This window comes from Bufo gargarizans, chromosome 8, assembly GCF_014858855.1.
Source record: "Bufo gargarizans isolate SCDJY-AF-19 chromosome 8, ASM1485885v1, whole genome shotgun sequence".
Lineage (NCBI taxonomy): Eukaryota > Metazoa > Chordata > Amphibia > Anura > Bufonidae > Bufo > Bufo gargarizans.
This window is the reverse complement of record NC_058087.1, coordinates 20837726-20855566: the sequence shown is the minus strand read 5'-3', so window position 1 is coordinate 20855566 and position 17841 is coordinate 20837726. Positions and strand designations below refer to the sequence as shown.

Here is a 17841-nt window from a genome sequence, read left to right as displayed (position 1 = left end):
AAATGTCGGATGATACATTTGTGACCTCTCCTGCCCTACAGCTGGATTTAATTTCTGCGTTTTTGACATCGGGTTCTTTCTGTACCACAATGTACCACCAAGAGGACTAAATTGTGTGTCCTCGTTCGTAGTTAATATTCATTTGATCATTTATTTCTTTGTTACACAATGGCCTCAGGATACAATATTTAGAACATACAATGGTCTTTTCTGACCCCTCGTAAGTTGAAACCAGCCAATAGCAGGCGGCGCCGTGGTCGAGCCTCCATAGCGTCACGCTCACCAGGGGGGATCAGAAGCGATGTGGAGCGGAGCAAGTATAATCTGTATGAGGGGCCCGGGCATTGGGATTGGATAACCCCTTTAATATTGTATTGAGGGACGATTGTATATTTATTTGTTCCTAGGCTGCTGGGTGCGCATAGCTGTGTGTCGGCCTCATGCACCCTCCGAATAATGTATGGGGACCCGCCTGTACCTCTGCATACCTCCAGTGTCATGTGGAAGCTCGCAGACATCTTTTTCCATGTGAATCCAACTGAAAAAAACGTTCTTGGCCATGCTCGGCTATAAAGCACCCATGTATAAAGAGAAAAAAAAGTATATGCATCCAAGATGTTTCTCCATACAGCTGAAGTAAAGATATCTCGACATCTACCATCCCATTGGAAGCCAAAAAGACACCTCGTCAGGTGAATGGGTGTCAGGAAAGCCTCAAACTCTTCAAACAAAGTGTGAATTCAGTTTAAAGGGGTTCTCGAAGACCATGTCTGAGAACCCCTTCATGGATTTATTTACATGCGCACAGAAATTTATGCAACATGTGTGTGAGCTTTTCTATAAGGCCGCATTCAGACAACCACGGTATGGCCATGCCTGTTTTGTGGACTGCAAAACATAGGCATCCCCAGTGTGCACTGCGCATTGCTGTGCGGATCCATTGACTTCAATGGATCAGCGATCTGCAAGATCTTCCAGGTCTGTGCCTTAGTGCTGCAAAAGAGAGCACATGTGGTGTCATCGGCTGCATCTTGCGGATTACGGGCCCATCGAGTCAGTGGGTCTTCACCGCAATGCGGAGTGCACACAGCCGGTGCCCGTGTTTTGAGCATCCGCAGTTTGCAGTCTGCAAAATGGGCACTGCCGTCCACCGCACCTGTGAAGGCAGCCTAAGGCTATCTGCACACGGGTAGACTTGCAGATATTCTGCACAAATTTCTGTGCGATTTATTCACGTTTCCACACCAAATCCACATCAGAAACCGCAGGTTTTCTTGCAAATGTAGTGCCATTTGGCCGCAGATCTCACCCTTCCATTGAAAAGGGTGAAATCTGCACCAAAAATCGTACAAACAATTGACATGCTGCGGATTTCAAATTTCGCACGAAAAAAAAATAAAAGCAGTGTACATGAGAATTGTCTGATCTCGTCGTACACCTTGCTGGTTCCGTATTACGCTACAGTTTTTCTGCAACGTGTGCAGGTAGCTTAACAGATCAGTGCAACATTTTTCTCTTTTCAAGAGTTCCTTTCCTACGTTTTTGAGTTGCTAAGCCGTCCTTCTCGAAGGACAAGCACGGTTGCAATGACTTCCTTTGTGTTTGTAATTGGTCTGGACCTTTTAACCCCGTCGTTGCCAGAGCAGTCTGGATTTTCCGATGATTTTCACTTGGACAATGCTTCACGTTTTGTTGAGCAGAAAATCTTCGATTCAGCAGTTCATTGTCGAGGCTACGCTTATTGAGCATGACGCGGCACATTCAATACTACGATTTAGACATTTTTAATTGCTCTCCATTTCTCGGGAACACAGGTATATAATGGTTTCAACAAGCAGCTTTTTTTTTATTGAATGGCAGTATTGTTATTGATCCCAGAGCGATGTTCTAGCTGGCACCCCGCAGCGAAATGACGCACAGCTAATAATATTTGCTTTTTTTTTTTTATAGAATACACCTGAACAAAAGGATCTAGATTTAAAATTCAAAGCTCTGAGTCCTACTCTCCCCCCGGTCATCTATCAGGGGCGAGTCATGTTGACTTTTGGCCGGTCCCACTGAAAACAGAAAAAAGATATTGGTATAATATGTATATGGGGGCCTTTAAGGTGCCCATACACAGCATACTTAAGTTGTACAAAAATGGTCAATTTCAACCAAATTTAATAACGAAATTTAGTAATGAACAGTTGGTTAGCTGACCGATGGCATACCATTATCGTTTGGAAAGAAGTTGGCTATGTTTAAATTTTTCATCCCATCATCGGGTGAAAGTTTTGCTCGAGAGAACATTTCCAAGAAACATTGTTGGTTCTTCGTCTGGTGTCACTGACTATGAATGGACAATTTGAACGACTGTGATGGTCAATATGTGTCTGTCTGCAAAACAATCACTCACCAGGTGATCATTCGGTCAGCCATCTACTGGCCTCTGTCTTGTGTCTGGCCATGTACCAGACCATGAGGAGAAGTTGTGGATGGAGTCTATAATTCTTCTAGATTTGTAGCTTCATCTATTTAATAGTCAATGTAATGGCTACAGAGATACTTCTCTGCAGTAGGTTGTGGTTAAAACCTGGTATTAGGGCCTGGATTGCCTGATAGAAGGGTATGTTCCCAATTCCACTTAGTTTTACTCATCTCTTTGAGCCACCTGCGAGAGCTCTAAGGAGAAGAGAAGTATGAGGCTCTTCAAAATGGCTCCAGCTTTGGTAAAGAAGCAGGTGCCATTGGCCTGTCAGAACATGGACCTATGCATATCAGGTTGGACTGTGTATTGTCCAACAGCATGGGCCCCCAATCTTGTGATCGGCATGGGCCTTAGTGGTCAGACCCCCAACATTCAGACACTTATCTCCTATTCTGTGGAGGGAGGTTAAGTTGTCTTAATGGAACAATCCCTTTAACCCCCTAACAACCGAGCAGAGCTTGGGGCGCAGGATGGGGGGGAGAGAGTACTGCTTCAACCCTTCATATCTCAGGATCTGTAGGTGCTAGAGACATGGGTCTAGTCTTGTTTTAAAGGTTACTAAATGTTTTTGGATACGTTTACATGGTAATTTTGGCCACGACAGCTGTCACCCAACCAGAAACCGCAGTGTAGCGGGTCTGCCAGAGGAATGAATGGGATTGTAGAGCGACTTGCTTGTGTGTTGGACTTTTTGCGACTGGTGTGATTCCTATGACGGCGGCACTGCGATTTTTGGTCATGTGACAACTGTAGAGCCCAACATCACAGTGTAGACCTAACCTTGAAACAAGCCCAGGATCACAGCATTAGCTCCTCAGCATCTACAGGTTTCGGCTGCGTTCACTTCAGGCCCACATCTCTAGCTCCTAAAGCCCGAGATATAAAGGGTTAGAGCAGCCCTCCCCACCCACCCTTCAGCTGGCTATGATCTCCGCCAACCTTTCGGGAAGGTTTTTCCAATTTTAACATCACTGTCGGTGTTACTGAGCTCATAGTCTTAGCCTGAATGCGCAAGTCCATGCCATTAATTCTATACGTTTCTATTTGTTTTATGTCGGCGTCGTTGCTTTCTTTCCTCGACCAGGAAAATTGTGCTGTATCCCGGACTTAATGTTTATTTCCTTTACAGTCTGATAAAATAACCATGCTATTGAAGCGTTCTTTCAAGAATGCACTGTATCGTGAAGCGCACATTGCAATGAGAATGGAAAGTATAATTGCATAGAATGGCTTAGCTGCGGCGTGCAGGATCGGTATAATGCCTCGTTCTGTAAACAATGGCCTGCATTTAAGAGGAGATTGTAAATCCATTCATATCAGCGCCGAATAGCACGTCTTTCAAGGAAGGAGCACAAGCTTCCAGAAGGACAGGAAAAACATTAAGACTGATATTCTATGGCATTTATCTCGATAGGGTCCAAATGATCATTATTGCCTTGGCCGAGCTTGATGCAGATGGACCCATACCTTTTTAGGCATTTTTTTTTTTTTCCTAGTAAATGAATTCTCTTAAAGTCATGACGTACATTTATTATAGGCAATGATTGTCCGTAGGTCCCACACCCCACATGTCGGGTATGCTGCAGTCGGCACCACAGCTACACAGCTCTGTCCATTGTGCAGTGGACGGAGCAGTTTTTGCGGCTCGGATGTGGACCCATTCACTTCAATGGGGCAGCAAAAGTTGCGGACAGCACTCCTTGTGCTGTCCGCATCCGTTGCTCCGTTCCGTGGTCCGCAAAAAAACATAACCTGTGCTATTTTTGTCCGCGTAGGCAGTTATATTAATGGCTGTCTGTGCCGTTCCGCAAATTGCGGAACGCACAAGGATGCCATCCGTGTTTTGTGGATCCGCGGTTTGTGCATGAGGCCTAATGGGTGGTGAGGGAGGTTATTATTCTCCTTTCCCAAACCCCCTAACAGCAAGTTGTCTAAGATAAACCGTATTACACCCCCACCTGTTTAAAGAAACTACTAAGGGCTCGTTCACACAAACTGTTTTTTGCGTTCCGTATACTCTGTATGCCTTTTGTTTCCGTATTTCCATTTTTCCGTTCAAAGATAGAACATGTCGTATTATTGCCTGCAAATTACGTTCCGTGGCTCCATTCAAGTCAGTGGGTCCACACAAAAAAAGGAACACATACGGAATGTACTGTTCGTTTTTGGCGGAACAATCTGTTGAAAATTTTATGCCCAGACCAATTTTTTTCTATGTATTTACTGTATACTGTATATGCCATACGGAAAAACAGAATGGAACCGGAAACACTACTGAAACAAAAAATGGAAAAACAGATCCGTTAAAAACGGCCCGCAAAACACTGAAAAAGCCATACGGTCGTGTGAACAAGCCCTAAACCAGTATATGTAACTATACAGTTACACGCAACCCATGCCAGATCTGTATGATGTCACCCATCGCTCTTCAACCGTTTATCAAAAGGTTTTTTCTCTTCGGTTGTCCCATCAAAAATCACAATTTAGCTCAAACAGCTGGAAACAAAAAAATTCAGTTCAGCATTAAATAAAAAATATAGATTTTATGTTTAGGGCCTCTTTAAGTTAACCCATTACCGCATAAACCACAGTATTTACATTTTGTGGGCTGTTTTATATATATTTTTTTATTAATAATTATTTCCTCGTCCCTCATGTCAATTACTCCCCGGCGCTCCCGCCCTGCCGTGTTACTCATCTGATCTCGATCCGTTTGGTTCACAGCAGAATGCAGGAGTTGTGACCTTTTGTACTTGTGATCGGGGCGGATCAGTCTGCAGGGTACAGCCGGGCCCCTTAACAAAACTGTCTCCCCGTGGAACGTCTCAGAATAAACATTTAGTTTTACTTTATTGCTCCCTATCAGGTCTATGAAAGGACGCCTCGTTTTAACTCCTAACAGTAGAAACAGGTTTTCTTTTCTTTTTTTTTGTTGCAAAATCCTACTTGGTATCAAATCCTGATGGTAAATTCTGCCCGTTGCGGCCAATATGTTAGGAAATTGCTTAACTGGTATTTCTGTAAAATTATTGTAGTTGATACCCTTCATGACGAAAAAATAACCTAAAGGGTGGTTGCACATGATTATAAATATTACATACATTTTTATTTATTTTTTTGGAGCCAAAAAATGCTGCAGCCAGATGTTACATGTTGAAGAATAGGAAATTATGACCTGCCCTACAAACTTTTATAGTGGTGGTTTAAAGGGGTATTCTGGTAGGTAAAATCTATTAGGGATTACTTTCAAATCGGTGCGGGTCCTACTGCTCGGACCCCCACTGATCACGGGACTAGGGGCCCCCTGCTGTTAGCTGTAAAGACCAGGGCAGCCTGTTGCACATGCCGAGCTAGGGATGAGCGAATTGACTTCGGATGAAACATCCAAAGTCGATTCGCATAAAACTTTGTTCTAATACCGTACGGAGCAGGAGCTCTGTACAGTATTAGAATGTATTGGCTCCGATGAGCTGAAGTTAATTGCGTAATAACTTCATTGAAACCGAACCAGAGTTCGGGAAATGATTTTTTATTATTTTTTTGCAGTACAAAATAATTTATTTTTTAAGTTATTGCTTTGCGAATTCTTGCGAGACTTTGCGTAATAAGTTTGGCTCTTTGGAGCCAATACATTCTAATACTGTACGGATTAGAACAAAGTTTTATGCATATCGACTTCGAATGTTTCGAAGTCGATTCGCTCATCTCTAAAAGCCACATCAGACTGCACTATTCCATTAAAGGGGTTGTCTCATCATGGACAATGGGGGCATATCGCTAGGATATGCCCCCATTGTCTTATAGGTGTGGGTCCCACAGCTGGGACCCGCACCTATATAGAGAATGGAGTCCCGAAAGTGAAGGAGGGCGCATGCGCTGCCGCCCTCCATCAATTTTCTATAGGGTCGGTGAAAATAGCCCAGCACTGGCTCGGCTATTTCCGTCGAGCCCATAGAAGTGAATGGGTGAAGTGGCCGGTCATGCGCGGTGCACTCCCATTCACTTCTATGGGGAGCCAGCTTGGTGGTGGCCGGACCAGAGTCCTCCAGTCACCACCTTGCGGGGCTCCGTTTCCGATATAGGTGCAGGCCCCAGCGGAGGGACCCTTACCTATAAGACAATGGGGGCATATCCTAGCGATAGATAATGCCCCCATTATCTATGACGAGACAACCCCTTTTAAGCATAGTTGAGTTTATAGGGGGTCCATCATCTCTGGAGGATATAACACATCCCTGAATTACTCATTCATTTTAATGGGCAGCATGGTGGCTCAGTGGTTAGCACTGCTGCCTTGCAGCGCTGGCGTCTTGGGTTCGAATTCTACAACATCTGCATGGAGTTTGTATGTTCTCCCTGTGTTTGCGTGGGTTTCCTCCGGGAACTCTGGTTTCCTCCCACACTCCAAAGACATACTGTACATGTATGTCAATATATGTATATAAGCGAGTAAAATAATGACCCCTTGTAATACCTAATATCACCAATGGTGGCGCTGCATGGAAGTTCAGCACTTGCAGCCTGGTTCCCCTTAACATTGCAGCTAATTAGTGAGGGTCCCAGCTATGTGGTGCCTTATCATACTTTTAGGGACCCTCCTGGAACCCATTGTATTGACGTCGTCTTTTCTCATTATTCTCAAATATTTTATATCTTTCTTCAAGACACCGAATGTCTTTCCACCCTAAATAAATATTTCTTCCACTCCGTTTTTGAAAATCGGAGTATTAGGCTACTTTCACATTAGCGTTTTTTTTACGGATCCGTCATGGATCTGCAAAAACGCTTCCGTTAAAATAATACAACCACATGCATCTGTTATGAACGGATCCGGTTGTAATATGTCTTCTATAGACATGACGGATCCGTCATGAACACCATTGAAAGTCAAAGGGGGACGGATCTGTTTTCTATTGTGTGTCAGGACGGATCAGTCTTGCTCCGCACCACATCGCGGACGCAACCAAATGGAATGCAATCAGGGTGGATTTGATTTAAATCAGTTTTTTACATAAAGATTCATATTCGGACAATTTTTCTGTTGTACTTAGGAAGGAGAAAAATAATTATTACCTTAATAATAACAATTTAAATAGGATTTATTCAACTGAAACAATAACATTACAGCATGTTATTTGCTTAAACATCCATGTTGGTTGCAGTGTTTGCATTTTGCACGCATGCCTGCCTTACCGATAGGTAAAGGAACGTCATTAAAATATTGCCAAACTGGGTCTCTTTTACGACCTGCTGCCATTATAGTTTTTTTTCCTCCAAGGAAAGAATGTGATAAACCTCGGGTCATACACACAAAAAGATCCAAAGACTTGTCTGTCTGTGGCTGTGCAGTACTGTGCTCAGAAAGTTTCACTTTCATTTTGTAGTACTCCTTGTCTGCTTGCCTTTTCCTCCTTAGGCCCCATGCACACGGCCGTGTTTCACAGCCGTGTGCGGGCCGTGGAACCGCGGCCTGGATCCCTCCTGAGAGCAGGAGCGCACGGCGTCACTGGTTGCTATGACGCCGTGCGCTCCCTGCTGCCGCCGCAATACAGTAATACACTGGTATGATCTATACCAGTGTATTACTGTACTGTGCCGGCAGCAGGGAGCGCACGGCGTCATAGCAACCAGTGACGCCGTGCGCTCCTGCTCTCAGGAGGGATCCAGGCCGCGGTTCCACGGCCCGCACACGGCTGTGAAACACGGCCGTGTGCATGGGGCCTTACACTTAGGTTTCACTTTCTTCTTGTGCAGATCTATTCCACTCCAAACAATCAGAAAAATATTGTTTATATTCTATTCACTGAACTTTAAACTTAGCACTGAAGGGGTTGATTCTGTATTTATAGGTTTGTAGAAGTTAGGATTAAGATCTTTTTCTCAACTCTTTTCATGTTATAAATTCAGTTTTGAGAACTCCAAAATTAAACCAAGCATCTGTGATAATATCTTGTAGGCAGAGAAACTACCCAGTAATCTTACAAAAACCTCTGGAAGAGCATGACATGGTGAATGGATTAATGGAATTTAACAAAAAATTAAACATATACAGCCTTATTCTACATAATTAAAAAAGTAATCTTTACTTCATAATGAAATAACCTTTGGATGGTAATATATTTTCCTCAAAAAGCATTTTATATTAAAAAATCCGATTTAAATAAAAAAAAATCAGATTTTAAATCAGATTTTTTTTATAAAAAAAAAATAAATCATAGATTTTTATCCACCCTGAATGGAATGCATTTTGGTGCATTCCATTTCAGTCAGTTCAGTTTTGTCCCCATTGACCATGAATGGGGACAAAACTGAAGTGTTTTCTTCCGCTATTGAGATCCTATGACTGATTCCAATAGCGGAATTGAAAGCGCTAATGTGAAAGTAGTATTAGCGTGGTGATTGACGGTGCATGTATCTGCAAGAAGGCGATCAATCAGTGTCCTGTTCAAAGCGGCTTTAGTGGAAAATGTCTGCGAGGAAAGGAAAAAAGGAAGAGCTGAATTTCCTCATTTTTATTTTAAGTGTGAGAGTTATTTTTTTTCTAGAAGCATGCACTTGGCACAGTCATGTTATTTGGCTTAGCAGGGATCATTACAGGGCAGAAAAGCAGATTCTGTAATCAAGGTGCGGCTCCGAGCCTGGGAATCCGAGAGGTTTAAGACTAAACACAACATATGCCCCTGGCACCTCTCTGACGAGCGCAGCTCTGAGGCACGTCTGCGGTGACTACTGTCCGTAGTGCACCATCTGTAAATAGAACCAGCCCCTCCCTTTTGTGTCGTCTTAAAGGAACACACCAGCAATGTTCCATGTGATGGATGGAATGATATTTTGTTTGGACTTTGCCAGTCATCCTAGTGAAGATTGTTGTAGTTCATTCTGAAATGGCCCCTTTCATGGAACAGTATGAAGTCCGCCCTGTGGTCCTAAAAAAGGACCTGTCAGCTCTTCTGACATGTCTGTTATAATACATACTAAAACAGGAAATAATTGTATTGGAACACGTTTTTATAGAACCACAATTAGGCCCTACCATTCTCTTGTCATCAGGCTGTTCAACTACTTTGTAGGGACAGGCCCAATTGATTAGTCACAATGCCCAGTTTCATTTTATTCCTCTCTTGTTCCTCCTGAAAATGTGTGACGAATATGTGCATTCTACATTAAAAAAAATACTTAACACAGAAAATGTGCAAAAATGAATACAATATTTTTCCCTTTATAAGACTCACCTCAGGTTTTAGAGGAGGACCCCTATATCAGATCCTTAGACCAGACCCCCCATATGAGATGCTTAGATTAGAACCTCATATCAGGATTTCACATCAGACCCCCATATCAGGACATCAGATCAGGCCTACTGCATTCTTGAGCGCTAACTACTATTCACTTTATAGGACTCACTGATATTCCCCCCAAGAGAGTGCATCTTATAAAAGCGAAAAATATGGTGTGTATGTGTGTATATATATATATATATATATGTGTGTGTGTGTGTATATATATATATATATATATATATATATATATATACATACACACACCTTTTTTATATTATCCCAGCACTTCCTCAATTTATTTCCTCTTTTGCGATGATATTCTCTCATATGATTGATTGTTAAAAAATATATATAAAGAAATCTTGTGTATGTGTGTCAGGAGCTCAGCCATGTTCCCCTCCTGCGCCTCACTATCTGGGTTCTGTCTAGAGACAAGTGGCTGCAGCAGGAGCCTCCCTGCTGTGTACTATCTGCAGTAGGCCAAAAAGTGTATGCCACGCCCATTTTATTAAGCTCCACCCCTTAGTTTCCCCATAAAATTAGAACTGGATTGAGTATTTGCTGAAGCGGACACATCTAGAGGTCTGATGTGACGCTTTAAACTGGCCAAACTCGAAAGAAAAGCCTTTTGGTCCTGTCGGTGTTTTCATGTGTATGGCGGTCTTTTGACTGTGTCAAATTTTGGGGGAGAGAGGGATGGAACATATTGAATTACAGTCCTCAGTTGAGCGTGAATGTTTATGGTGGAGTCGGACTTGCTCGTGAGGAGCAGGAAGGACCCTTTGTGGTGACTCCTGAACTGGCTGCACTTTCCATATAGTCTGTCCAGGAGAAAAGCTCCTGAAGAATCTAAATCCTAATGGAGATCTCCTTATATTTTCTAGGTGTTTAGTATTAGTTTCATATCCACATGGTAAGCATGCGGGAGCCTGAACATCTGCAGGCCAGCTGTTACGTTTCTGCAGCCTCCGTACCTTTGATATTGCAGAGCACAGGCCGATAAAGTGTATACATGGTATATGTTGCTTGTTATGTTTGCTTTTGTCATGCATAGACAATGTTTAGTAGATTAATTAAGAAACTGTAAAAGTAAACCGAAATATGATGCAATTGGATCTTAAAGTAGTATTATAAAGAGATGGCAAATTTTTGAACAGGTCCCCCCCCCCATCCAAGCAACTTCTTCACAACCCCCATCTCGCGTGCAACCCGCACTCCTGTGGCTAGTCAAGATCTCTGACTAGGCCCGGCAGCCACTTCTTCCGTTTCCTACACGTGTATATATACCGTATGTCATGTCATTGTATGATACTGTTGAGGGGACCCTGACGATAAAATCCTTTTAGTCTTTATCCTGAGAGGGCCCCTTGTGGATCTGGGCCCCAAACCAGCCGCTTCCCCCCAATAGCTACGCCCCTGGCCCCAGAGGTCTAACCTCCCACAGATCAAGTGATGGTGTATCCAAGATGGGAACCATTTTGATGACCGATATTAGCCTTGCTTCTTGGTGAGATTACGGTGTCTCGCTGAAACACAATTCCAAGGATCTGCAGGATCAGACTACACTCACATTTTGTTTGTAGTCTGTAACCATGGAGACGCAGGTCTTAGCATTGTGTGAATATCCTTTTCTTGTTTCATGCCATCCCTCCCGTCGTCGGCAATTAAAGGAAGTGTAATTGTTCTCCTGAGATGTGGCTCTTGCCGCAGTACATAGCCCAGACATGTTTTATTAATATTTTGTTTGTGGCCTTCTGTTCCTACTGCGCATAGTATTACAGAACACCTCTGCCACCCTGGCTACCGCTAATCAGACGGCGCTGTAATGACAACTTCTTTACCTGTTCCATCCGTGACCTTGGGAAATGCTCATGAATTCATCTTTATTTCTTTAGCAATGTTCCCGAGCTCAGAGAACATGGCATTCAGCTGGTCTTGACACAAAAGGTCAGGCAATATTATCCGGTTTGTTTGCACTGCTATTAATTGCTCTCCCGTTGTTCTGTCTACCGGGCACCATTGCATGAAAGGGCATGGCACTGCAGAGCCGAGTAAATGTTGCTGTCAGCTGCAGCGTTTCCTATAGACATAGGCTTATTTACTAAAATTGTGTAAGGAAAATGTATAGGCCGTATCCATGGCAACCATCAGTTCTCGACTCAGGCTACACTTTTGCAAATTACACACATGAAAGATGATGATTGCGTCCCAGATGCATGGCGAGTACCTGATTTTCTTGGTGATTCTCTACATGTGACAGGTGTCATGATTAGAGATTCTCTCCCCCCCCCCCCCCCCCAACTTCTTACGTCTTTTTAGGATGTTTTGTAATTCTGTTCCGACTATAATATCGTCCTTTGATTTTCCATCATGACATCCATCATTTTACCATACGGCATTATTTCTTCCACCATTTTTGATGGGATCTGTAACAGTTACCCAATGAAGCCTCCAGTGCAAATGTGAACAAATCCGAATGTGTAATTCTAACTTTAGTTTTTTTTTTACTCTATTGCAGTTGTTTTTATTTCAGTTTTATATTTCATACTTTTGAACAGCAAAAATTTACTGCCCTAGAAATTTTCTTTATTGGACATTTATGCCCCACTCTGCGAAGAATTCCACCAAAATCCTGCATAGAAACGCCTCTTCCCGCTCCACTTTTCTTTCATGCTACAGCTAGGTCAGGATCTGTACCGAGATCAGGTCCACACCAGTGTATTACGGACACGTGCGTCCATATTTCAGATGTGTTAACCGCCCTGACCGCGGGCTTAGCTTACCCAAACTCACAGCATCATAGATCCCTACCTTGCCTGTTCCTTCAGGCTGAACCATAGGGCTGGTTAGATTGGAAGGCGGCACATTTAGGTCTTGTGCACACAACCATATCCGTTTTGCGGTCTGCAAACCGCGAATCCGCAAAACAGATACCAACTGTGTGTGTACCCCCCACCTTCCCGTTCTGCTCATCTTTTACTATTGTAGAAATGCCTATTGTTCTCTGCGGAACAAACATGCGGACAGTGCACAGTGTGCTGTCCTGATCTTTTGCAGCCCCATAAAAATGATTGGGTCCGCATCCGATCAACAAAATGCAAACAAAAATACGGTCATGTGCACCCATCTAGCAGGGTTTGTTTAAAGGTCGAAGGAGCAGAGTCTTCCTTTCTAAACATGTGAACCAACAAAGTAATAGCAGCCATTATAGCGAGTTTATTTATGGAAGTGATTGAGCGATAGTTTGGAGTTGTTCACTTATTTTCTTTTATTTATTTTTTTTGTATTCTTTTAGCTTTTTTGTTTACTCCATTTATATTTTTGTTACATTGCGTCACTGTTGTGGTGGTCATTTATTTTTTTATTTTTTGCTTGTAGTCCATAATTAGAGCCGTATAGAGTTTTCCCTTGTGACTCCTCGTGTGGGACTTGCGGTTTCCTCTTGTGGTTAACAATGCAAGTCACCCTGAACGGTCTCAAAATTGTCTTGAAATCAGCGCCTCTGTATGGACTTCAGTATTCAAGAAGATAACCAACCACTGTAAGATGCCGGTACTGATCGAGAAATCCATGAATCATTTTAGTTCGGTCACATGATACATTGTTTCCAGATGATTTTTCATGTGTGTTTTATATATATATATATATATATATATATATATATATATATGTCTTGATTTTAAATTCTCTATTCTACATTAGGTAGTTCCCCTGACTACTGTGACGGAAAAGCTAATTAAAAAAATGGATCATACATTCTTGGTCCGAAGAAAGAGTATGTCATAGAAGTAACAGCCAGGAGCTGCTACCTTGTAGAAACTCTACTGTAACGGTCACATAACAAGACTTTTATAGTGTAGAGTTAAAGCTTTTTTTTTTTTACTGATCCCTTAGGTCATCAGTATCTGATTAGTGGGAGCCTGACACCCAGGACCCCCGCTGATCCGCAGTTTGAGAAGGCACTCGCAGTAGCGCAACGGCCTTCTCTCAGCTTACCAAGCACAGCGCTGTTTGTTGTATAGCGGCTGGGCTTAATAACACAGCTCAGCTCCATTCACTTCTATGGGGCAAAGCTGCACGTATGCCATGTAACCGATAAACTGGCCTAGGGAAAGCTAGAGAAGGCCGCGGAGAGCGCCAGTGCCTTTTGATTGGTGGGGGTCCCAGTTGTTGGACTCTCACCAATCAAATGATAGGTCATTTAAAAAAAAAAATTCTAGAAAAACCCTTTTAAACACAATGACACTTGGAAGGGTAGATTTGTGTTGATGAAGACTGGATTGCACTTTACCAAAATGTACAGTGATGACATGGAAGTGTATAAAGTTTGAGAGGAAGGGTTCCCTACCAGAGGGCGTACGGACTGCATAAAGGGGGTCACCAGCTCAGGACGCCCTCAATTAGCCAGAACTCTGTAAGACCCCTTTCACACGGGCGAGTATTCTGCGCGGATGCGATGCGTGAGGTGAACGCATTGCACCCGCACTGAATACCGACCCATTCATTTCTATGGGGCTGTTCACATGAGCGGTGATTTTCACGCATCACTTATGTGTTGCGTGAAAATCGCAGCATGCTCTATTTTGTGTGTTTTTGACGTAACGCAGGCCCCATAGAAATGAATGGGGTTGCGTGAAAATCGCAAGCAAGTGCGGATGCGGTGCGATTTTCTCGCACGGTGGCTAGGAGACGATCGGGATGGGGACCCGATTATTATTTTCCCTTATAACATGGTTATAAGGAAAAATACTAGCATTCTTAATACAGAATGCATATTAAAATAGCACTGGAGGGGTTAAATTTTTTTTAAATTTTTTTTTAACTCTCCTCATCCACTTGCTCGCGCAGCCCGGCATCTCCTTCTGTCTGTCTTCTGTGCTGTGTGGCGGAACAGGACCTGTGGTGACGTCACTCCGGTCATCACATGATCCATCACCATAGTAAAAGATGATGTGATGGATCATGTGATGACCGGAGTGACGTCACCACAGGTCCTGTTCCTGCACACTGCACAGAAGACAGACAGACAAGAGATGCCGGGCTGCGTGAGCAAGTGGATGAGGTGAGTTAAATTATTTATAATTTTTTTTAACCCCTCCAGCGCTATTTTACTATGCACTCTGTATTCAGAATGCTATTATTTTCCCTTATAACCATGTTATAAGGGAAAATAATAGCAATCTACAGAACACCGATCCCAGACCCAAACTTCTGTGAAGAAGTTCGGGTACCAAACATGCGCGATTTGTCTCACGCGAGTGCAAAACGCATTACAATGTTTTGCACTCGTGCGGAAAAATCGCACGTGTTCCCGCAACGCATCCGCATATTTTCCCGCAACGCCCGTGTGAAAGAGGCCTAAGCGTGGTTTTCATACTTGATGCACGTGGCCTGTCCATGTATTACATGTATCATGTAATGTTCTAGGAAAACGGGTCTCTTGTTGCTGTGGAAACCTTTGCGGGTGTAATTAGGTTTATGTAATTTCTGTAACAAGAAAAAGAATTTCTATATATATATACACAACACACACACAGTAAATATATTCCCACTGTGCTTTTTCGCTGGCTCGGCTATATTGGTGCACGGAGCTGAGGACGCTCAGATGTTGCGTATTAATAATTGTGCATAGAGTCCCTTCCGCCTATAGATTAACGACTCCACTACTGGGACCGATTTTTGCCAGTTTACATAAGTGTTTCCGACAATTACTTTAGAAAACCGGAGTCGGACAAGGAGCATGGGATAAGGTGACTGTTTCTGTGTATTAAAAATAATAGCTTGGATTTTGTCAGATTAATCACTCGAATAACTCCTTTAATTGCCGCCGTGGAGATTGCGGGGGGACGTGAAGTGGTGCATTTGGAGGACGTCTGCAGGCTTGCGTCTCATAGTCGGAGAGCCTTCCGTATGAAACTGAACAATCAGGGTTCATTAGAAGTGCAGCCAGGCAAGTGCCGGTCATGGTTGGGTTATTTGTGCAGTTTTTATGAATGTTTTTGGCTAGTCAGAATGAAAGTTCTGTAATGAATGTCATGGCTTTAGTCCTTATGTTTCTCAAGACGGACCTGTGAGCTGATCTCCAGCTTGATCTGATGTGATTCCTATACAGGGGGAAAATTAAGTTGGAAGTTCTTAGGGTCCCCAACATGGAATTTACATAGCTGGTATCATCTTATGTGGCGGTGGGAACTTTGCTCCTCCTTACGTGGGGGTAACCGCAGCTCTGAGAATGCACACAATGCAATTGAAGTGAATGGCTTCACATACAGGCCGCAATAAAAAACCTCACGGAAAAAAAGTTTTTATGCATGAGCTTTCATCATGTAAATTGTACTCTCGCTTAGTGTAGCATCCCTCTCCACGTGGGCTCAGCGTCTAGCGCATATTTGTGGTGGGTTCCTACCAGTTACATTATAGTGGCTTCCTTTCGTTGTACCCTTGGCTGATTCTTCAGATTGTTTAGTAAATGACAGGATGAGTCCCAACAGCCAACGGAAATGTTAAAGTCAGGTAGATTGCATGCAGGCTACGCCCAGCACTGATTGCGCTGTAATCCTGGAAAGCCTGACCCTGAAGGATGTTGGACAGGTAGAAACACAGAATGAAACCTGTTCAATTCTCCCTTTAAAATCTATCATTTTACATGTTAAAAGTGAAAATAGCCAAAATTCAAACGTTTGCAAAGGTTTTTATTGCATGTAAAAGATACTTTTATGTGTTTTTGTATATTTTGCTGTATAACAAATGTCTCTCCAATGTTTGGTTTTTTTGCAGGTGCCATGCCAGCTCCTGAGCAGACCCCCATGATGGAGGAGGGGCTGTCAAAAGCCCCCCAGGAGAATCCCCCCACCACAGGCATGGAGCCAGAGTCCACGGCCACCAACATTTTGGCATCGGTAAAAGAGCAGGTTAGAGTTAAGCTTTTGTGTGTAAATTGTAAACTTTATTGTGTACAGAGGTGATGTACTTATCTCAGTCTGCCTGTAAAGTCATGACCGTGGGTGGAGACCTGCTTCAGATTATACCCCTAGGTCAGTGATGGCAAACCTATGGCCCGGGTGGCAGTGGCGGCACTCAGAGCCCTCTCTGTGGGCACCCGCACCAGGGAAAAAGTCTATGGTGTACCGATATGCCTTAAACTTTTCCTACCATTCATCAGCGCAGGGCGCGCTATTAACGGCACAGGCAGCGCACTGAATGTAGGCAGGATATATATTATGATAAAATACATGGAAGATATACTGTATAGACTGTAGTATTCAGGTTAACTTGCAGTGTTGGCACTTTGCGATAAATCAGTGGGTTTTGGGTTGCATTTTGGCCACTCGGTCTGTAAAAGATTCACCATCATTGCCCTAGGTCATACAACGGATCAGGCTACGCTTAGGTTCTTGCCTCACTTTTTAATGAAGAGGAATATTTACATGGGTTCCAAATTATGATTATTTTTTTTTAGCAGGTATACTAAATTTGAACTTTTTGTCAACCATTTGTGCCTTAAAAATACTTCTTTTCAGGCAGGCTTATCAAGCTACCTAAAATGACTACTCCTCGAGTAAATCTCTCCCCCACTAACTCCTCTGGCCTGAACTCTATCCTCTGACCCTGGGTTCACACCTGAGCGTTTTACAGCGCGTTCAAACGCGCTGTAAAACGCTCAAGACATGAAATCCAATGCTTCCCTATGGGAATGGTTCACACCTGGGCGTTTTACAGCGCGTACGAACGCGCTGTAAAACGCCCGACGCTCAAACAAGTACTTGAGCTTCTTTGGGGCGTTTTGACGCGCGTTTGTGGCCATAGGACACTGCAGTCAATGACACAAACGCGCGTTCACTATTACAAAAACGCGCGTCAAAAACGCGCGTTTGGGAAACGCTCAGGTGTGAACCCAGGGTGACAGTCCCAAATCCAAAGCAGATCGTCCGTCTCTGCTCCTTTCAGTTCAATAATGGCATGAATCCTACTTATCACAATCGACTACCTTATGTGTCGCCCACGATTCTTCATAGATTGTTAGCTCTTGTGAGCAGGGCCCTGACTCCTCGTGTTTCAGTTGTATATTAGCCAGTTACTTTTGTTTTGTAC

General features: G+C 43.3%; 1 protein-coding gene across 1 annotated transcript in view; it reads left to right on the top strand.

The window, feature by feature from the left end:
- Positions 1–17841, top strand: part of PKP4 (plakophilin 4) — a 240397-nt gene that overhangs the window by 69722 nt on the left and 152834 nt on the right. The window contains exon 2 of the mRNA XM_044305120.1: positions 16528–16661. Coding sequence (XP_044161055.1) covers positions 16533–16661 — 129 coding nt within the window. The 5' untranslated portion in view covers positions 16528–16532. The remainder of the gene's footprint in view (positions 1–16527; positions 16662–17841) is intronic.